This window comes from Aplysia californica, unplaced genomic scaffold, assembly GCF_000002075.1.
Source record: "Aplysia californica isolate F4 #8 unplaced genomic scaffold, AplCal3.0 scaffold00002, whole genome shotgun sequence".
In the NCBI taxonomy this organism is placed as follows: domain Eukaryota; kingdom Metazoa; phylum Mollusca; class Gastropoda; order Aplysiida; family Aplysiidae; genus Aplysia; species Aplysia californica.
This window is the reverse complement of record NW_004797272.1, coordinates 2571365-2590539: the sequence shown is the minus strand read 5'-3', so window position 1 is coordinate 2590539 and position 19175 is coordinate 2571365. Positions and strand designations below refer to the sequence as shown.

At 38.4% G+C, this 19175-nt stretch overlaps 2 protein-coding genes across 3 annotated transcripts in view; one reads left to right on the top strand and one right to left on the bottom strand.

Moving 5' to 3' along the window:
- The window catches only part of LOC101857842 (endoplasmic reticulum chaperone BiP-like), a gene marked incomplete in the record, with an annotated part of 13250 nt that extends 12854 nt beyond the window's left edge, over positions 1–396 (bottom strand). Inside the window, 1 exon segment of the mRNA XM_013089841.2 lies at positions 175–396.
- A 1019-nt stretch (positions 397–1415) lies between these two features.
- Positions 1416–18813, top strand: LOC101857610 (ras-related protein Rab-28). Of its 2 annotated transcripts, XM_035973549.1 has the most exons (7): positions 1437–1514; positions 1643–1767; positions 9527–9623; positions 11616–11704; positions 12359–12485; positions 14352–14455; positions 16453–18813. In XM_035973549.1, the coding sequence occupies exons 2-7, from the start codon at positions 1693–1695 to the stop codon at positions 16630–16632; spliced, it is 672 nt and encodes a 223-aa protein (XP_035829442.1). In that variant the 5' UTR covers positions 1437–1514; positions 1643–1692; the 3' UTR covers positions 16633–18813. The 2 variants fall into 2 exon arrangements, with proteins under 2 accessions (XP_005089062.1, XP_035829442.1); XM_005089005.3 differs by having other exon boundaries at positions 1416–1767.
- The last annotated feature ends 362 nt before the right edge of the window (positions 18814–19175 follow it).

Sequence of the window (19175 nt, the reverse complement as noted above, 5' to 3'; positions counted from 1 at the left end):
CCAAAATACCAACAAACAAAACAACACAAACACAACAAAACCAAAAACAAAAAACCAACAACAAAAAACAATAACAACAACAACAACAAAACTTAAAATATCTCACACACACCCAAAAGGAAACAAAATAACAAAACAATATATAAGGTAGAGATCTAGGGTTCTGAGGCTTACCTCCTTTGAAAGCTGGGTCGAATGATACTTGGGATACAATAAGATATCTTTGAAGCTCTTGACTTGGCAGTCTTGGTTATCTCTATGCAGTCTGTTGTGTAGATTTGTGAAGGTATGCAACTGAGATGTCCCGGTGTCCTTTTATATCATCCAAGGCAATCAAGGAAAGCTTTTAGCTCCTTAGAAGTTTCGTTCGTCGCCGTGTTCTTCATTCATTGGGCGGTTATAATATTTTCTGTAATATGATTGGCTACTGTAGAGAAACGTCACAATGGTTGAGCTAAAATTAGTAACTATTCTCTTGAGATACACGTATAGAAAGGGTTTTCTGATGAAAGGTACACCAGCATTGCCCTATACTTTATGAAGTACACGTGTATCAAACATTTGAAACGTAGAATCAAATGTCTTTTGGAACCAAAGAAAAACCAACAACGAAAAACGAACTTATTAGGAACTATTCATGCGGCTCAGCACTTTTTCAGCACACAGTCCCAGTTATTGATTGTTAGCAATTTAAATGGGCTTTCTGACACGAAAGCGAGTGACCCACTTCTGATAACATGGTAAAGACTGTGGCTATTATTAGATTGTTAAATACTTGTCAGTTCCGATACTATCACAAGAAAGAAAAAGAACAAGTCCTTTGGGTATAGATCTAATAATTTCTTTTCTTCTCGTCAAATGTACAAGAAAAGAACCCCCAACCCAGATAATACATTTTTTCCTGTACCCGAACAAAAATTGTTACAACTTGAATGATAAACATAGGAAATAACAGTTCAATTTGGCATATTTTTGTGATCTCATAATGTATCAGAATTTGTGGTTGTCAGCACAGAATTCTACACTTGTCAGTCATTGTCACATTGCTTCCACGTCTCGGCAAAGTACACTTTAAAATGGGAAATGGCCCCCTAAATAACATAAGTCTAAAAAATTAAATAAATCTAGAACTATAATATGGAGAACTGATTTTGCAACAACTATCACTGTTCCTCTTGAGTATTCATTTCGCATTGACGCATGAGAAGCGAGTGGACATAAAATGTGGGGCAACACTGCCGCAACAGCCTTTTCCCTCAGATAAGCCATGTACCTGTAAAGAACCAGAAAAAATGATTCTAGCTGAACAAATGACAAAGAAGATTATTTCATCCCAAGCCCCCGCCCCATTTCAAAAGAAAACACTCATAGACCAACTCGGTCTAAAAAAACCACAATACCACGCGCTGAAACCTGGCAAATAGAGTTATGGTTGTCTAGATACAAACAACGCAAGATGGCGTCTTGCTGGGCCTGATTGAGAAAATCTTTGGAGTTCTTTGAAACCTCTAAAGGTCCCAGGACTGCCACTGCATCTGAAAATTGTTTTGTGAATGATTTTAGTTTTACCAAAATATATTTTCGGTGTCCATACATCAATATATACTCCAAACACAGTCCATTTCTCCTTTGTCTTTCCAAGGCTAGAGTCTAGATCTGGAAGCAATCTAGCTGAACGAACCTAGGCCAGGCATGTCTGACTCCGAAGATGAAAGCCCCGATAGACAGTTGAAGCTTGTTGTGATGGGAGATGGTGCTTCAGGGAAGGTATTGCCGAATATTCAGTTACCTCTTAGTATATAGCCAGCCTGTTCAGGGCCCGGTATTGCTCTTTTAAAAATATTTTTGGCAGTGGCTACATGCGTCGTGAACGTAGTCTGCAGGCTACGTTCACGAGACTACATTCACGGCGCCCTGAATGCAGTTTGCAGGCGCTGTTGAACCTACGTTCACGACACTAATTTAAAAGCTTCATTTAGGGGGAGCGTCCTTTGCCGGTTAAGTCGGTCGGTTTTAGTCAGTGATGACAGTGATGTGTATTAAACTGTATAAATTGATATTAAATTTTGGCCAGCTTCAAGCGTTCCATCCCATGAGACATGAGATGAAGGAAAACGAAGCGCCCTTACAGAATTAAAGTCGGGATATGGGATATGGAAAATTAGATACGGTACATGGGAATCATGGTGAGAGATGGGAAACAGAAGATGGGACTGGTAAAAAAATGTGTACTTACAATAATATAATGACCAGAGCTATTAAAGTACTTTTAAAAGGGTACTTAAAGTACAAATTTAAGTACAATCTAAAATATCATGTACTTAAGTGCAGTAAAAGTACTTTCCTGTAAAATGTACTTGAGTACAAGTACTTTTTAAAAAAGTACTTGAGTACATTTTGAGTTTTATCATGATCATCATCATTGCCTTTCTCACCCTGGATCAGGATATAGGCCACGGACAAACACCCTCCACTTTTCTCTATCCTGGGCTAGCCTCTTGATGTTATTCCATGTCTTCCCACTTTTCTGTACATCGATTTCTGTGATTCTTCTCCAAGTTCCACGAGGTCTTCCCCTTGATCTCTTGCCCTGTGGGTTCCAATCCAAAACTTTCTTTGTTATGCAGCTGCCTGACTTCCTGAGAGTATGTCCAATCCATCGCCACCGCCTTCTTCCTACCTCATCTCTGACTGAGATCTGTCTTGTTTTCCTTAACACTTCCACATTGGTGACCCTGTCTGTCCATCTGATCCTCAGTAACTTTCTTAGACACCTGTTCAAGAAAACCTGGATCCTCTTTATACAAGTCTGCGATGCGTTCCATGCCTCACATCCATACAACAGGACCGACTTCACGTTTGAATTGAAAATCCTCAGCTTTGTTCGAAGTGAGATCTCTCTGGTCTTCCAAATCCTATCCAAAGATATGAAAGCAGCCTGTGCTTTTCCAATGCGGGACTTTATTTCAGACCCTGTTCCTCCCTCTCTGTCAATATGCTCCCAAGATAACAGAAGGATTCAACGTTTTCTAGGGCCTTTCCTTCTATTGTGACCTGCTCCTTTTGTTGCACATCTGTCCTTAGGACCTTTGACTTTCCGGGGTGGATCCTCAATCCAACAGACTCCGATAGGCTGTTTAATACTGTTCTGTTCTGAAGTCTTTGCTTGCATCTGTTTCTGGGTGTGCGACAGAAGCGCCAAGTCGTCTGCAAAATCCAGATCGTCCAACTGTGTCCATGGTGTCCACTGTATACCATTTCTGTGTCCTCTGGTGGTTTCCTTCATCAGCCAGTCAATTGCCAATATGAAGAGGAACGGTGATAGTAGTAAGCATCCCTGTCTCACTCCAGTCTTGATGTCAAAGCTGTCCGTGAGCTGGCCATCATGTACAACCCTGCAACTTGTGTGCATTTTGAGTACTTTCTGCTAATATGCTAAAACACTTCAGTGCTAATGCAAAACATCATATCGATTCAGTACTAATGAAAAACATCATATCGAATTTATATCCGGTATCTTTGACAAATTAGGCCATTTAGTACTAATAATGTAAACAGTCATCATCATCCAGTGCCAGATCTGCGACAGACATCGGCAATCATGGTTTTCCATTCATTCCTTTGCATCCGAATGCTCTCAAAAAAGCCATGTTTCCCTGATCTTTCCCTGTTACCCATTTGTTTAGGTTCCCTAAGTATGTTGTTGTGGGCCTACCACTGCCTCGCTTGCCATCAATTTTGCCAGTGAGAGTATACAAAGTATTTGAATATACGCACTGAACGTAGGTGGAAATGGTCCGTGAAACAAAAAAACCCCTTGCAAACAAACAGACGCAACTAGTGAGTAAGTGATATTGTTTGAGCAAGACAATATGATCAAATGTAAGTCAGTCCTAGAGGTCAGAAAGTAGGAAAAGTATCCAAACTGAAAAATGTAGAGACAAAGTTGCTCTTAAGAAAATATAAAATAGATAAAAATGAAAATGGCCAGCATAAAAAATGTAAACGTGCATTGAATTCTTCATTAACAAATCCTCAAGGAATCAAGGTAGCCTTAAGCACAAACCACAAAAAAAAGTTAAAAAGAAATTAAGGTAGCCTAAAAAATTGTTAGATTGATATACATTGAGAACTCAGTTTCAGTTTCAATTGATTATAATAGTGGTAAGACAGATTTTGGTCACACTGTGTGGTCCACGGCGCCCATGGCAAACCAAAATAGGCCTACGTGTAATTTCCTAGAGTCTAGTAAGTGTTGTGTAACCAAAAATTCTCTACTACAGCAGTCTCCGCCTAAGATCCCAGTGCTCGGGAGCAAGGGAAATACGAGATCTTAGCCGACGAAGCCAAGGAAGAATCTTCAGTGACCCATGAACTGACGTGACCCCTGGGTGGGTTTATGACATATGGCGAGCAAATAGTGGTCAACCTTGATGACCAATCACAGTAGCATGGTGGCATGAGGCATGCCATAATATTATACCGTACACTCATTAGCATATCGTCTCGAGATCTTTATCTACGTTTATCCAGTTGCCCCTCCCCTTTACCTGTCCAAAAATTGTAGCCTTCCATCTCTGATTGAGTCCCCCCCGCCTTTGCCGTTACGTACCATTGTGCTGTGACCACACCAATTAAATTTCAGGCTGTCTCGCAAATTCGAGAATAGAGAAAAACTGCCTTTAACTTCAATGGTCAGGGAAGAGTTCACAGTTCGATGTGATCCTGCCTGGAGTGAACTTGTAGGCCCTACCCATCCAGCAAGTGATGGAAGCTCAGGTGGCGAGCTCAGATGCGAGTGCGATGTTTGGGAAAAAGAATACACTCATCGGTCAGTTCACACCTTGGTGTGATCCCGTCTGGGGATCATTGTACCGTTTCATGGAATTTTACAACGCTTGTGATCACATTCAAGAGAGTAGCTGATCTTTGACGCGACGGGCAGTTCTTTGATCTCAACTTTTAACTCTTGGTTGATTGGCTGTACCCGCCCGGGTGTTTGTTCCGTAAATTATGTTAAGAAATGCCGGCACTTACTGTTTCATTAACTCACTTGCGACTGGGCCCTTTCACCAGTCACAAGCGTTGAAGACTGGCGTTTTGGGGGGTATTTCAATAAATCACCACAACTCTCCAAATTACCCTATTGTAATCATTTTTTGACGCAGTAAAGTAACATTCAAGCTTAATTTAATACAAAAAACTAAAGTTGTCTAAGTCTAATACTTTAATTTGTATGATTTTAAAAAAATTGGCATGAATTTGATTTTCCGAAAAATTTCCAGAGACGTGACAAGTAGAATGAAATTCACTGCAACAACAAAAATAAAAGTTCAAAGTGTTCTGGTTTGATTTGTATACATGTGCGAGTGTTTGGTGAAAATATAAAAGCTGGTCTGTGCATTGATTCAGACCCATACACTGAATTACATGAGACAGATGTACGACACAACGTTGTGATTTCGTTGCGCGAAAAACAACACCGGTACTAGTGCTAGATCTAGCCCTAGAACTACGACTCGGGCCGTGTTTGGGTACATATCCAGGATCCTAACTATTAGACTCATCATATTCTGAGACACTAGAACTAGTAAAACGCACAGAAGTATAGAAAACGGCGAAATTATGTGATTCTTGTTCATGCGACTTCTTCGACCGTTACTACGACGCGACTGTCGGATTACTATCAGCTGTATAGAAAAAAACAAAGCGCGAGTTCCGATCTGTTCAACCCCAGTTGGGTCACTGTCCTTCACCTTCAATAACTTAAAAACTACCGGCCCCAGAGATACGAAACAAAGTCTAAGTAGCTCAGGCTTGGCCAAACAAGGGTACGAGGCGGGTCTCGCGATCCGTGCGTGATTTGTAGAGCGAAACAAAAATTCCAAAGTTGGTCACGCAGGGCTTTTGAGACGCGTCGCGAGCGTCGCGGCGGGGGTCACGCAACTGTTGTGTGACCCATCTGAAGTGAGTTAAGCTTCAAAAGTACTCAAAATGTACTTTTAAAATACTCAAAAGTACTTTTATGAAAAGTATTGGAGTACAGTAAAAGTACTGGTTCTCAAAATGTACCGGAGTACAGTAAAAGTACCGAAAATTGTAACGTAAGTACAAGTACCAGAGTACTTGTACTCCGTTACAACCAGCCCTGATAATGACTGTATTGCACTGGATCAGCGTGGGAACTGAGGCAGAGAGAAAATGACAGGAATCAATTATTCTTATTATAATAACAAACACCCTCTCTCTCTCTCTTTGTGTCTGTCTGTCTGTGTCTCTCCCCTTTCTCTTTCCTTCTCTCTTTCTCTCCCTCCCCTTTTCTCTCTATTTTTCTCTGTCTCTGTCTGTCTCTCCCTCCCTTTCTCCCCTCCCCCCTTCTCTCCCCCCCCCCCCCCCCCACGTCTTCTCTTGCTCTCTCTTTCTCTTTCTCTCTCACTCACACACACACACACACACACACACAAACACACACACTCACACCCACACAGCCCGCAGACAAGCACGCTTTCCACTCTAGAGCGCTGGAACATTTTTGCTTACACTCGTATATATATATATTATTATCATGGGCCGTCACGCGCTAAAACAAGGTCGCGCGCAAGTCTCGCCTGGACGCGAGATAGGGCAATTGAAACATCTTGATAGGCCTACATTTTTGTCATATATATCCTAATTTAATGTCTTGTTTCGTAATTGAGAGTTCGTCGTTTTCCCTTACCCTGGCGAGCTCTGAGCCAGAGCTCAGTGTAAGGAAAAACAGCGAATGGTCGATCGGTCAAGCATCACTGCTTCGTTTTATTTATCTCTTGGATGGAACGTTTGAAGCAGGCCATAATATTAAATACGTCACTGTCGTCACGGACTAAAACCGGCTTACTAAATCCGACAGTGGATGCTCCGTCCAAACAAAGCTTGAGTGCCGTGAACGTAGCCTCAACAGCGCCTGCAAACTACATTCAGGGAGCTGTGAACGTAGCATGCCAACTACAAACAGCAAAATAGGTCTACTGAATTGTAAATAAATTTTTTGTTTGAAATACTCAATACCTAAAGTATTTGTATTCGAGACGAAACCAAAAGGTGCCTTACTGACAGTGCATGTATTTTTCACCTGAATAATTACTACTGAGACCTGTGAGTGTACTCAACAGGTGTCTAATAGGGCCTAAAATAAGTACAACTAGACTGGCAGGCTAACTCTACTTAAGTACGGCTAGAAGACTAGGCTAGCTGTACTTGACTCACTCACTACCAGCAATTTTCGGGGTCGCTATTCCCTGTGTACCAGCCATTTTAAGGCCCCAAGATCTGGAATGCTTTACCAAGTACTTTAAGAGAGATCAAATCTTTTGATTCATTCAAATGTCAGCGGAAGTCGTTTCTGTTTTTAAATTAATAAGATGAATATTTGGAGTAATTTTCTTTTAGTCAGAACACAACGTTTTATGTTACTGTTGTACATTGTATTGTATTGTAAAGTGCTCAGAGCCTGTGTACTTTAATCGGGGCTGAGCGCTATATGTCATTTAATATTATTATTATTATTACTCGCATTCTTCCCCACTACTGCAACCCTAGATCTAGGTTTTGGAGGCCCTTCTAAACTTTACTCCTCTTTGCCTTTGGTGGTTCGTAAGAATGATCAATAATTTCCCGAACCAATTCATCATAACAATCTCCGACAAATTCATCGGTTTCTGAGTCACTTTTGTCGTCAAAGGTTTGAAAAGTGTCAAAGACGTTGCGATCTTCTAATTGCGGTAGCCGTAAAGGTCAATGACTCAACTTGCGCTCGTCCGATTTTGGTTTAGTTTTTTTCTAATGAGAGAAAATTGAATGGGCTATGAAAAAGACGAACCAGTACCGCAAACGGTGGGGTTTTAATGTGAGAGAAAAATTCCAAAGTGCGAAACCACAAGGGTTGCGGGTGTTGTATCGCGACGTTGGAACTACTTTACCCGCAACAGTTGCGGATGTGGTAGTGGGTGAGTTAAGTACGGCTAGACGGGCAGGCTAGCCATATTTGATAATAATAGCTGAATTGTAATTAAAATTTTAATTTGCAATACCTAAAGTATTTGTATTTTAGATGAAACCGAAAGGTGCTTTACTGACATGCATGTATTTTAAACTTGAATAATTACTAGATCCAATGAGACCTGTGTACTCAACAGGTGTTTCGGTCAATGGGGCCAAACCTAGATCTAAGTACGGCTAGACTGGCAGTGCGGCGAGCCACTTCGTTTATTTTTTCAAAGGTTTAACATTTTTTTCCCCCCAAAAGTGCAAATTTCGCAGTTGCAAACGTACGAACTATATTTATGTTTTGAGATACGAACAAGAACAGATAACATTAACATTGAAAGCTTAAAATCATGGACAGCTTACAATTTGCCATTCCCTGACTGAACTGCTGTATTTTCTTTGTTCAGCAATCTCAAACATCTGTATGGATATGTCGAATAGCTCATCTCGAAAAAGCAGATCAAATTTTTCCTCACATTTGTCTTGAATTCAAATCGCCCTGCGGGAAGGATGCCAAGCAACACAAACATCATCTTTGTTACATGAGCCCATCAGGCTTTCCCCTCGCTCAGTGTAATACAAAACCCTTGCTACTAGTATTGAGACACATCATCGCACATTACCTGTTGGGTGTGTAAAGTGCTACTAGTTTTTAGGGGTGATAAATGGCACCCCTGACTTCTTGAAAATAGGGGTATCACCGTTTGACAATTCAAAGTTACCAAGTCAAAGAACAACAGTGATTCTTTTAAATGTTACACCTACCCCTCTGTGACAACTACCTAGAATTCTATTCATGTATTCTAGTTCACCTACCACACTACCACAAAACACACACAAAAAAATGGGATATAATAGAACCTGAAATATGTTGTACATGAAGTAAACAAAAGTGGTAACATGAACAAAGATATAAAAGACAATGTTATAAATTGTAACTTCATGCCAGAAATGTGAAAGGCCTGTAGTAATGTAATGAGGAAAAGTATGGACTAATCTTTATAGCACCACAAGCTTCATTTATTCCTCTTCTTTCTCTTTCTCTATAATACTTGTGAATTCAAGGTGTCTTCATATCTGAGGAATTCCAATTGCCAACTGGCAAGCATGAGAGCTTGAAAGGACGTGTGATCAGGTGTATCATGTAAAGGAAGCAGTTCAGGGATTTCCAGTTTTCTGTTTCCTCTAAATCTTCCAATAGGGAAATTGCTGAATACTTTTGTGAAGATAACACCAATGCACCTCATGTTTTGGAAGTCAGCTGCACCTCGTCTGTGATCAGTGGCAATGGATTGTATGGCTGTTGAAGTGAGAATCATAATTTGTAAAAGATACTAGTGATTTCAAGGTCCCAATGGAAGAGTTACTCTCTTAGACTAGTTGGCCATATATGATGTAATGCAAAATTTAATTTCTGTTTGTTTTTGACTTTTTAAAGCAACTTTTTGTTTAGTTTTTCATTAGTTTCTAATTGTATACTTTTCTTTTTCTATTGTGACAGACTTCATTGTGTATGAGATATTCACAAGAACAGTTCTCCAAGCAGTATGGTCAAACAGTTGGTCTCGACTTTTTCCTCAAAAGGATAAATCTTCAAGGTGAGTTTTTCTACTTTTCAAAGTTCTGACTAAATATTCTGTTGATATTGCTATGGTTAATCTTTCTGAATACTTTAATATACTGTCTTTGATTTGTCTTTGATTCCTCAAATAGATGATTTCGATTCCACTGAAGTAGTGTTTTCTAGTGGTCTAATCACTTTTCCCATTAAAAGAGAGAGGGAAATTTTTTTTTTACCAGTATACTGTCGAACCTGTTAGTAACAGCCACTCTAGATCACCAGTGAAGGGGACTGTCATAGACAATTGCCTGTTTTGTGCAGGGTCTGAATGATATTTTTCCTTTTCATTTTTATCGAAATTATTACGTATCATGAGGCCCTTTAAAAAAAGGAAATGCTGCCAATTTACTCAAATACTCTCAGTATAGCAGTCATTCACACAATAAAATAAGAATAAAAAAGAAGAAACAAACGAATAAACAACAAAAAAATCCCAAATCCTGACCCTGGCAACTGATTGTCACCATATAACAGATGCCACACTGCCTGTCATATATGGCTGAATGACGTTTACTGAGTTCAGCAACAGTGTGTTTATTACTGGCTTTTGCGTAATGTATGGGCAGCAGCAGTGGGCTTAGTTCAATAGACACTCGAATATCCTTCGCTAAATGCTGCATTAAATCCCACCCCCTCTTGTTTAGTTGGCGGTGCCTAGCCAGGTGATAAGTCCAGCTGCTTTTTTGCACTGATTGAACACATACACTCGGTCTGAGGACGAGGTGGTGGAAAACTTTTGTAGGGAGGGACGGCCGTGAGCAGGTTTAGAGTCCTACTTGTCACAAGAATAACTGACAGTGGCAGCATTGAACAGACAGGTTATAATTATAATAGGAAAAACATAGGATTATCATGAAACATTAGTCATTTGTACAGGTGACTGCCATGGAGAGGAGATTGCTAAGGCAGGGCTTTTAGTTTTAGCCGTAACTTTGCGGCTCTTGCAACTCGATAAGGTCATAAAGGCCGAAGATTAGAGGTGTTACAGGAGAGTAACATACTCAAAAAAGAAGTATTAATTAGAGATAAGGATGATTGATATGTGATAGGAAAGAAGGAGCAAACCACACCAAAGCACTGGCCAACCATCTACAAGGAGGGTTTGACTGTATGTGACTTTTAAAATTTATTCTTCTGATATTATCGTTGTAATTTCTCACATTTTTTTTTTCACTAGTCCACACATTTTTATATTGCTTTTCAAATGTGAGCTACTTTAAGTTTTCCTGTAAATAGAGATAGATTTTAATGTGTATATTCAAGAGCCTTAACTAATTAGTAATCAAAATGGAGAGGTGGTTCTAATTACCTGAATTTGCTCCCAGTACTTTGACGTAAGTTTTATTTACAGTATTTATAACAAACAAATGTTAAACACTCAAATCCAGGAGTTAAGGATATGAATAAAAGAAAATAGCCCAAGAAAAAGAACCACAGATCTGGATTTGTTCAGTCTGTACAGACAGTGGTGGTAGCATTTGTTATACCTTTCATTCATTAGTCATTGAGAAAATAGTTCACTTTGCTAAGTAAAACTTTTACAAGTTCCCGTCTTTACAGGCATACAAAGGTTGTTCTGTTTTGAAGGGTCAAGTCCAAGTTACACAAGAATAATGGGAGACAGATTATTGTGTACTCAAGGGCCTTATCAACTATTGCTAAATGCTGTACATTTTTTAACGACAACACTTAAGCTTCAAGGCTATGTTAAAATTATGTTTTCATGCAATTTACTGAAAGCACTGTAATCACCATGTTTGACAATAATGTGATCTTGCGTGATCTCTTTGTTTCTAGTTGAATGATTTGTTACAGTAAGATTTTCAACTTCTACATTTATACTTAAATATGTATATTTTTTTTTATCGAAGATATTGATTAGTTGTGCTGTTCCTTCATTATAGTATGATATATATATATATATATATGCTACTGTTGTGTACCACAGTTGTTTTTTCTTTATTTTCAGGAAATACAAATGTGGCCTTACAGGTTTGGGACATAGGTGGACAAACTTTAGGAGGAACAATGTTGGACAACTATATATTCGGCGCTCATGTGAGTGCTTGGTGTTCATTTTGATGCTCTCCTGTTTCTGTGCCTTTTGGTTGGCCAACATTATTGCTGTGGAGTTTTGGGTGTATTTTGGGGGTATTTTTAAAAAAATCTTTTTTTTTCTTGGTGCAACCTTGGTGTAATCTCATATCTCCTTTAAACTATTTTCTCATCGCTGTCAGGCTGCTAGCAGTTTTTAAATATTTTACATATATGGATATTTTATTTTTGTCACTTTGATATTGCTATACTTTGGGAGCCAATGCTTTCTAACAAATTGTTTCCCCCCCCCCCCCCCCAAAAGCCTTTGTGGGTGTCATAAGGAAGGACATCCAAGTAACGAGCGACCCCCTCCCCAATCCCCTTTCTCTCCCCACTTGATTCAAACATGTTTCAAATGTGTCTGAGGGTTTATGTGTACTAAAAGTATGTTATGGAAAAAACTGTTTTGGCATAGATTTTAAATGTATGCCAAAAGACCTTTCTGCATGACATCATATGATTTTATAATTGTTTTTTTTCCCTTGTTTTTGAAAGTTTTCAAAACATGATGTTTCGCTCTTTCTTTTACTATCTTCGTAACTTACACTCGGAAACACCTTTTTCTAATGCTACGGACTAACATTTTTTTTTCTGCCTTATCCATTTTTTGTACAGGGTGTTCTCCTGGTGTATGACATCACCAACTACTCTAGCTTTGAGAACCTCGAAGATTGGTTCCATGCAGTCAAGAAGGTTTGTGGCTCTGGCCCTATGCCTCACATGGCCCTTGTTGGAAACAAAAGTGAGTTGGTTAAAGCATTTATTGCCATTGTGAAGAAATTCTCATTTGTTGCTGTTGGAAAAAAAAATATGAGTAACTTTGTTTGACCCTGCTTTAATGTGTGGGTAATTTTTTGTTTGTTTTGTTTTTTTGTTTAGAACTAAGTGTCAACACTGACCACTGGCCCCATTAACACATTTTAGATCCTTATGGAGTCTCGCTGCGATCCTGCCTGCCAGGGTCAATATTAGCTGAGAAGTAAACAAGGTCCAAGCAGAAAGGTTGAGACACTTGATCGAAATTCTTCCCACAGGGGAATCAAACTCGGTTCTTCTGCGCACAATGGTGAAATTCCTCATCACTGTTTGATTACTGGTGTGCATGTTGTGTAAACTAGCTAAGGAACGAAAGGGATTATAGCATCTCCTGTAGGTGAAAATTGTGTATCAATGATGTTTTGCTCTTACCATGAAACTGGAAGAAATAGGTCAACTCATTTTTAAAATCTCAGACCATTTCTGCTAGTCCCCAATAAAAACCTTTTCATTGGACCAAGATGCAGATCCTTTATAACTGATTTAGTTGCGGTATTAACTTTCTTTGGCAATTATTTTCAAGAGATCAGTAACATGATTAGAGCATAACACCATAACTATGTTCCTCGATCACAGCAAAAGTTTTCCTGGCCAGAATGGACACGCATTGATCCCAAACACTTGGGAGAGGTTGATATTGATAAAGGAGGGATAAGGACAGGGAGAAATGGAATTTATTTTGGCTGCTTAGGGAGATAGATTCTTTGTTCAAGTCTTATTCCTGCTCATCTTGTCTCTGTATTGATAATTCAGTCTAAATTGTTTAATATGGCCACCCATTGTCGAGTAGAAGTGGTCATCTTAGACAGGTGGACGTCTCACACAGTGTCATTATGATTTAACCCTTCCGGCCCCAAGCGCATATATGTTCAGCAGCGCTTGTACCTCCCACCATCCCAAGAGCGTATAATCTCAGTTTCGGGGGTACCGAATTTGAGCGTTTTGCGAAATGAGCATAGTTAATTAAACTTTAATTTTCATAATATTTGTCCATTTACCTTAAAACTTTGTTATGTGTTATTATCTAAACCTCATTACAAAGCTACTACATCACTTTTTCTGAAATACTGCTGTATATTGGTTGGGACTGGGGTTAGGGAGTGCACAAAAATGGCTGGGGCAGGAAGGGAAAAAAAAAGGAAGACAAGGGCAGTGGTCTTTTTTCATAGGTGATTGTCCTATACAGCAGGTTCGACAGTAGATTGTTGTGAGCTTTAAATTTTTGTTTACTATTTTTTTAAAGGTTGGATAAAATCTCTTCAGCTCTTGCACAAAGTGTCCATGCTACTAAATTAAGGAGCTATAAAATGTTTTTTCATTGGTAGTAGAAATGCCCCTTTATCATCATTTTTTAAAAAAAGCTGACAACCTTATTTCATGAAAAATGTATGCTTGACAGGCCTGTGCTTTTAAACAGATCATAGCAAAGTACTTGTGAAGTAGGGATGAGATGTGCTCATTAATTTGTAAATGAGTCTTCATTTGCCTGTATTGTTTACAATGTGTGAAAGTGTTTACATATAGGCATCAAATTATCTAAAATAATCTTTTCAATAGAAAAAAATGTAACATGGAATTAATGAATAGGTTATTGTTTAGATCCCTATTTTATGCTTTGACTTCAGAATATTATGCACTTTGACTGTATGAAATTTTTTACTGATTTGTGATTTATTAGTATGATTAGTCCTCAAGAGGAGTAGCCACTTTGAAAGTATTATTTTAATGTCTTGCAAGTGTTTGCTGTTATGTTCCTTTAGGCTTTATTGAGAATACACTCTTGTTTCGGCAGGTGACCTTGAACATATGAGGACAGTGAAACAAGACAAACACCAGAAGTTTGCCCAGGACCACAATATGAATCCTTATTATGTGTCGGCAAAGACTGGAGAGTCGGTAAGAATCTACTTGTAAATCTGTAACAGTCTTTCAGAAAGACTTACTTCTTATCTATTTTCTTAAATACCCATTCGTGACACAGGGTCAGTTTGTGCTTTGCCGGGCACAGTTTTGGATCTGCAGGGACAAAGAGTAGCGCAAGATTTAGTGGTTGGTTGCCTATAATTAGATTTGGCTTGTAAATACTACTATCTCTAAAAGGTAAAATATTTTTTGTACCAAAAAAATATCTCCCGAGTATGAATCTGCGATCAGTTTTTAATAGAAGCAGTATGCTGAAAGCAATCCATAACTAGAGGCGTTCGTCATCATGGTCCTCGGTCATCGCAAGGCATGACGATTGCCGTACGTCACAGCAGCATCTGGGCTCCTTTGCTGTTTACAAAAAAGTGATGAACGGCGTAAGTCATATAGGTCATGAAAGAGTTAATTTAGGCACAGATGACATAAGTTGCTAATAGGTGCAAAGTCTCTGTGTTTTTCTTCCATGAATTCTGTTGTACAGTAGAGAGTATCCAGACCTGCCAAACACTCTTGAATTCTGTTTTCATCGGTTGTATGGAACTTATAGTAAATGACGTGAAAATACACCGGTTTGCTTGCAATATATGCACAGCTTTTTGTAACTGAAATGAAAATATTGAGGTTTAATTGCAATACTTGAACAACTTATTATAAATGATGTGAAAATACACATTCATATTTTTTGTATACATTTGCAATAAACATTTATTTGCCATGGTTAATTAATTTGGACTCTGATATTTTATCCCAAAAACCGATTTTTAGGGAGGATTCAGAGGAAAGCTACTTTTGGTTATAGAGTGGTTGGCAGGTCTTAGCACCCAAAGATTTGGAAAGCAACGCTTGCTTCAATAATAAGTTTAGGTTTCTTGAAAGCTTAGTTTTTCTGCGATTTTCCTGAATTTGTTTATTAGAAAAAGGACAAAGAAAAGTATAACAAAACAGTTTTTGAATAAATAAACATTTGTAATATGTATTGCATACAAATCCGTTCTTTTAGTTTAAGGTCTTTTGTCTTTAGACTTCTTTGTCCAGGTGAGTACAGTTGAATGGAGGTACTTTATGCCAATCTTCTTTCAAAATTTGATTGAACTTATAAGTTATACCCAATTGAAAATAGAACAAGTGAACATAGATTCTTTTGATGTTTTATATCTTCCTGAGAATATTTTCAATAGGTCTGACTCTGCTGTTTTCTACTCTTTAAAAGCAATCATGTCTAAAATGCCCCTGTGTAAAATGTTCTTTTTGCTTTTAACCTTCAAGGTATTTTAGTGATGTAAAGTTTGTTAAGAACAGACTTTGAACACTGTGAAAATAAGGACAAGGCAAAAAGCGACAGTTTTACCGTACCCCGTTTTTTTGCTGAGGTAGGCCTATAGGTAGGCCTATATTATGCTAGTACATGCACATTGTTAGTCTCACTGCCACTGAACGATTGCAACCACTCCCCCTGTCCCCCATTCCTCTCTCTCTTTCTCTTTCGTTCTCTCTCTCTCTGTCTCTCTTTCTCTCTCTCTGTGTTTCTCTGTCTGTCTCTCTGTCTCTCTCCCCCCCCCCCCCCACACACACACACATGCACACACACAAACATACACACGAGCATGAGTACGCAGTGATTTATGAAGTGAATATATATTGCTCGCAAAACTTTTCCTGTCGCCACCATTTTTACAACAGTACTAGCATTAGAATAAGCACGGGAAAAGACTTTCTAATGTCCCTTGATTTTGTTGTCCCGACAGTTCAGTTGAACTTCAGATGAGTTTATTTTTTTTCACTTCCCTTATGACATCAACTGATCCGTAGTTGACTGCATCACCCCGTGGCAAACAATTTTACAATCACACCATTGTCAGTTGCCACTGCGCAGAACCCTGTTTTTGAGCTCGTAGGATTTAGCAGACTTTTGTCGCTCTTTGACCTTTGATAAGTTGCTAATAATATTTGAATTTCTTGCTTCCTTCCAGGTATCACTGTGTTTTCAAAAGGTTGCAGCAGATATCCTGCAGATCAAACTGAGTAAACCGGAAATTGACCAGCACCAGCGAGTGGTCAAAGCTGAGATCATTGACTACAGTAATTCTTATGCGGCTGCCTCGAAAAAGACCCAAAAGCAACCCAAAAGTGCTCTGTGCACGATTGCATGATATGTTTGGAAGTGAGTGTTTGAGGTTGGGGGATTGTTGTACTGTCTGTTGGAGTTCCCGATGGCTGTTGCCTGTGAGAAAAACGTGATGTACGTATGTTCTTAAGTATATTATGTGAGATGTGTTGACAAAATGAGATAACTTCTCAGACTTTAGCTTTGTGGCAAGAGATACATTAAATCAACTGTCTGAGTGTACATAATTTATTATTATGAAATAGTAAAAGACTTGGTAAACTTGAAGAAAATGGCATCAGTTGAAAATCTACAAATTTGACACTCGTGTTGATTTTCGGCTGTTATCTCTTTTCGTGGACTGAGAAGTTACTCATTTAGTCAGCATCCCTCTTTCACTATCATTTACAGCTAATTTATGAGTGTCACAAGCACTACTCTCAGATCCATCGTGTTTGCTTTAAGTTTGATAAAATAGAATTTATTCTGAAACTTACATGTTATTTGAGTTTCAGAGGTATCATATTTTTAATTGGTTGAGCCTGATAACTATGTAGTATTTTTGTTAATTATTTTTTAGTATTATATGATTTCCATTGCTCTCCCAGAAATGAAAATGGAAAAAATTATATACATTGCCGGTGACTACCTAACAGTCACAAAGATACATTTATTTTTATAAACAGTATACTTCCAATGCAGTTTGTACAAGATTACATTTTTTACTAGTGAAAAACATTTGACTTGCCTACTCTGATAGCGAACAACATTGAAATTCTCTTTGAGAAGGACTTTCTTGAATTGGGTCTTGGACATTTCAGGTTGATTCTTTTCTTTGTTAAATTATGTTTTGTGTATGCCACTCCCACATTTGATCACACTGGTTAGTAGTATGGCAAAAATTCTTTTTAAGGCGGATTATTGCTTGAACTAAATTTTAGAAAAGCTCTGTGAACATATCTGGAGTATTTATTGCAGCTTCCCTTATCGTGATACATGATTTTATAACCCACAGCTGGCGCAGAAGAACAAAGTTAAAAGACTGCTGAATTTACACTGACAATGTAACTTACAGCTGTATATTATGTTAGATACATATTATGTTAGATACATGAATGAATTGTCTTGTGCCTTGACATTGCCAACAAAGAATATCATTTTATGGTTGTTCAGTAAGAGTAATCCGTTAACAAATGTAAGGTCAGTTTTTAAATGAGCATAGAATGTGAAGGTTACAGTCAATGAAATCCAAAATTGTTTTAATGGATCAGTAGTACATGCTTGTGTACTTTTGCCGGGACCTACATGCAAATATTTACATATGTATAATACAACTGAGGTTTATGAAATGAAATAACATCATGGTAATATAATTTTCCCTGTTGAAAAGAGTACAGGCCTGAGATGAGTTTAAAGATGGTCAACTTTTTGCAAAAGTAAATTTTTACAGTAGCCTACTATTTTGAGTGACGTTGTGTCCGAGTGAGTGTGCATAAAAGTAATGTATGTTTGCGTTGACTGTGCATTTTTGCAGAGGCTTTATAGGTTATACTCTTGATTGTTGTACATCGGACCTGGGTTTAAATCCTGCGGGGGAGCTTCTCGACTGAGGTGATTTATCGAGGTTTTTTTTTTTTGTGCTCTCTACATGGTCCTGAGAGAGACCACTGTCTATATGTTGGTCTGCCTCTCTAGTTGTTGCAAGGGGTCGTATGAAACTAAAATTTAAGTGTATATTTATACACATGTTGATCTGTGCTTGTGGTGACAGGCATATCATATGGAGGTGTCGACTGTCATGTGTTGTCTCTGTATTTTTACATGTTATGATTGTTCAAATTTTAGAGAAAACTGTGCAAAAGTAACTGTTCAGCCTTTGTTTATGGCTAGGAGACATGTGCTTGAAATGCTTTATGGGTTGACTAGTCTTTCACTGTACCCTTACACTGGTGAGGGCAAGCTTTAGTTTGCCCCTGATGTCTCTGGGATAGTCTAAAAGGAACTTTTGCTTGTAGAGATCGTATGAGTTCTAAACTTAGAAGTTGCGGCTCTTTGAATGTATGTTTTCTTGTGTTTCTAAAGTATCCTAGTAAGGAAGGAAGAGAAACAACAAGTGAACAGTTTATCGCTATGAAGCAAAGCCTTTAACTACCCTTGACGAATTTGTTGAACCGAATGTTACTTGTAGTTGGAAAAGCTTTTGCCTTGCTTTCCAACTTACTAAAGCGAAAGTTTGCTTTTTGTTAAAGTTTCACAATTATGTATACAGAAAGAATAGTTGAAGATAGCACACATGTTTCTTTAGCAGTATTTGTTGGTGAAGTTTGCAAACAAATGTGTCGCATCGTTATGAAATCTGGTGCCCGTCAAAATAACGAAAGTGAAACCTTTTTTTTCTGCAGGTTGGGCAAAATTTTTCTTTTTTTTTTGTTTTGGGATTTTATGTCCATTTACAAACACATGTGTGCTTGGATTTTACGGAAAAATCTTGATCAAAGGTATGAAAAATGTAAATTTTCATTATAGCTTTGGAAGTCTCCAAACTTTGGCAGTCCTTTTCTTGCTAATTTTATAACTCTGACACCAGGC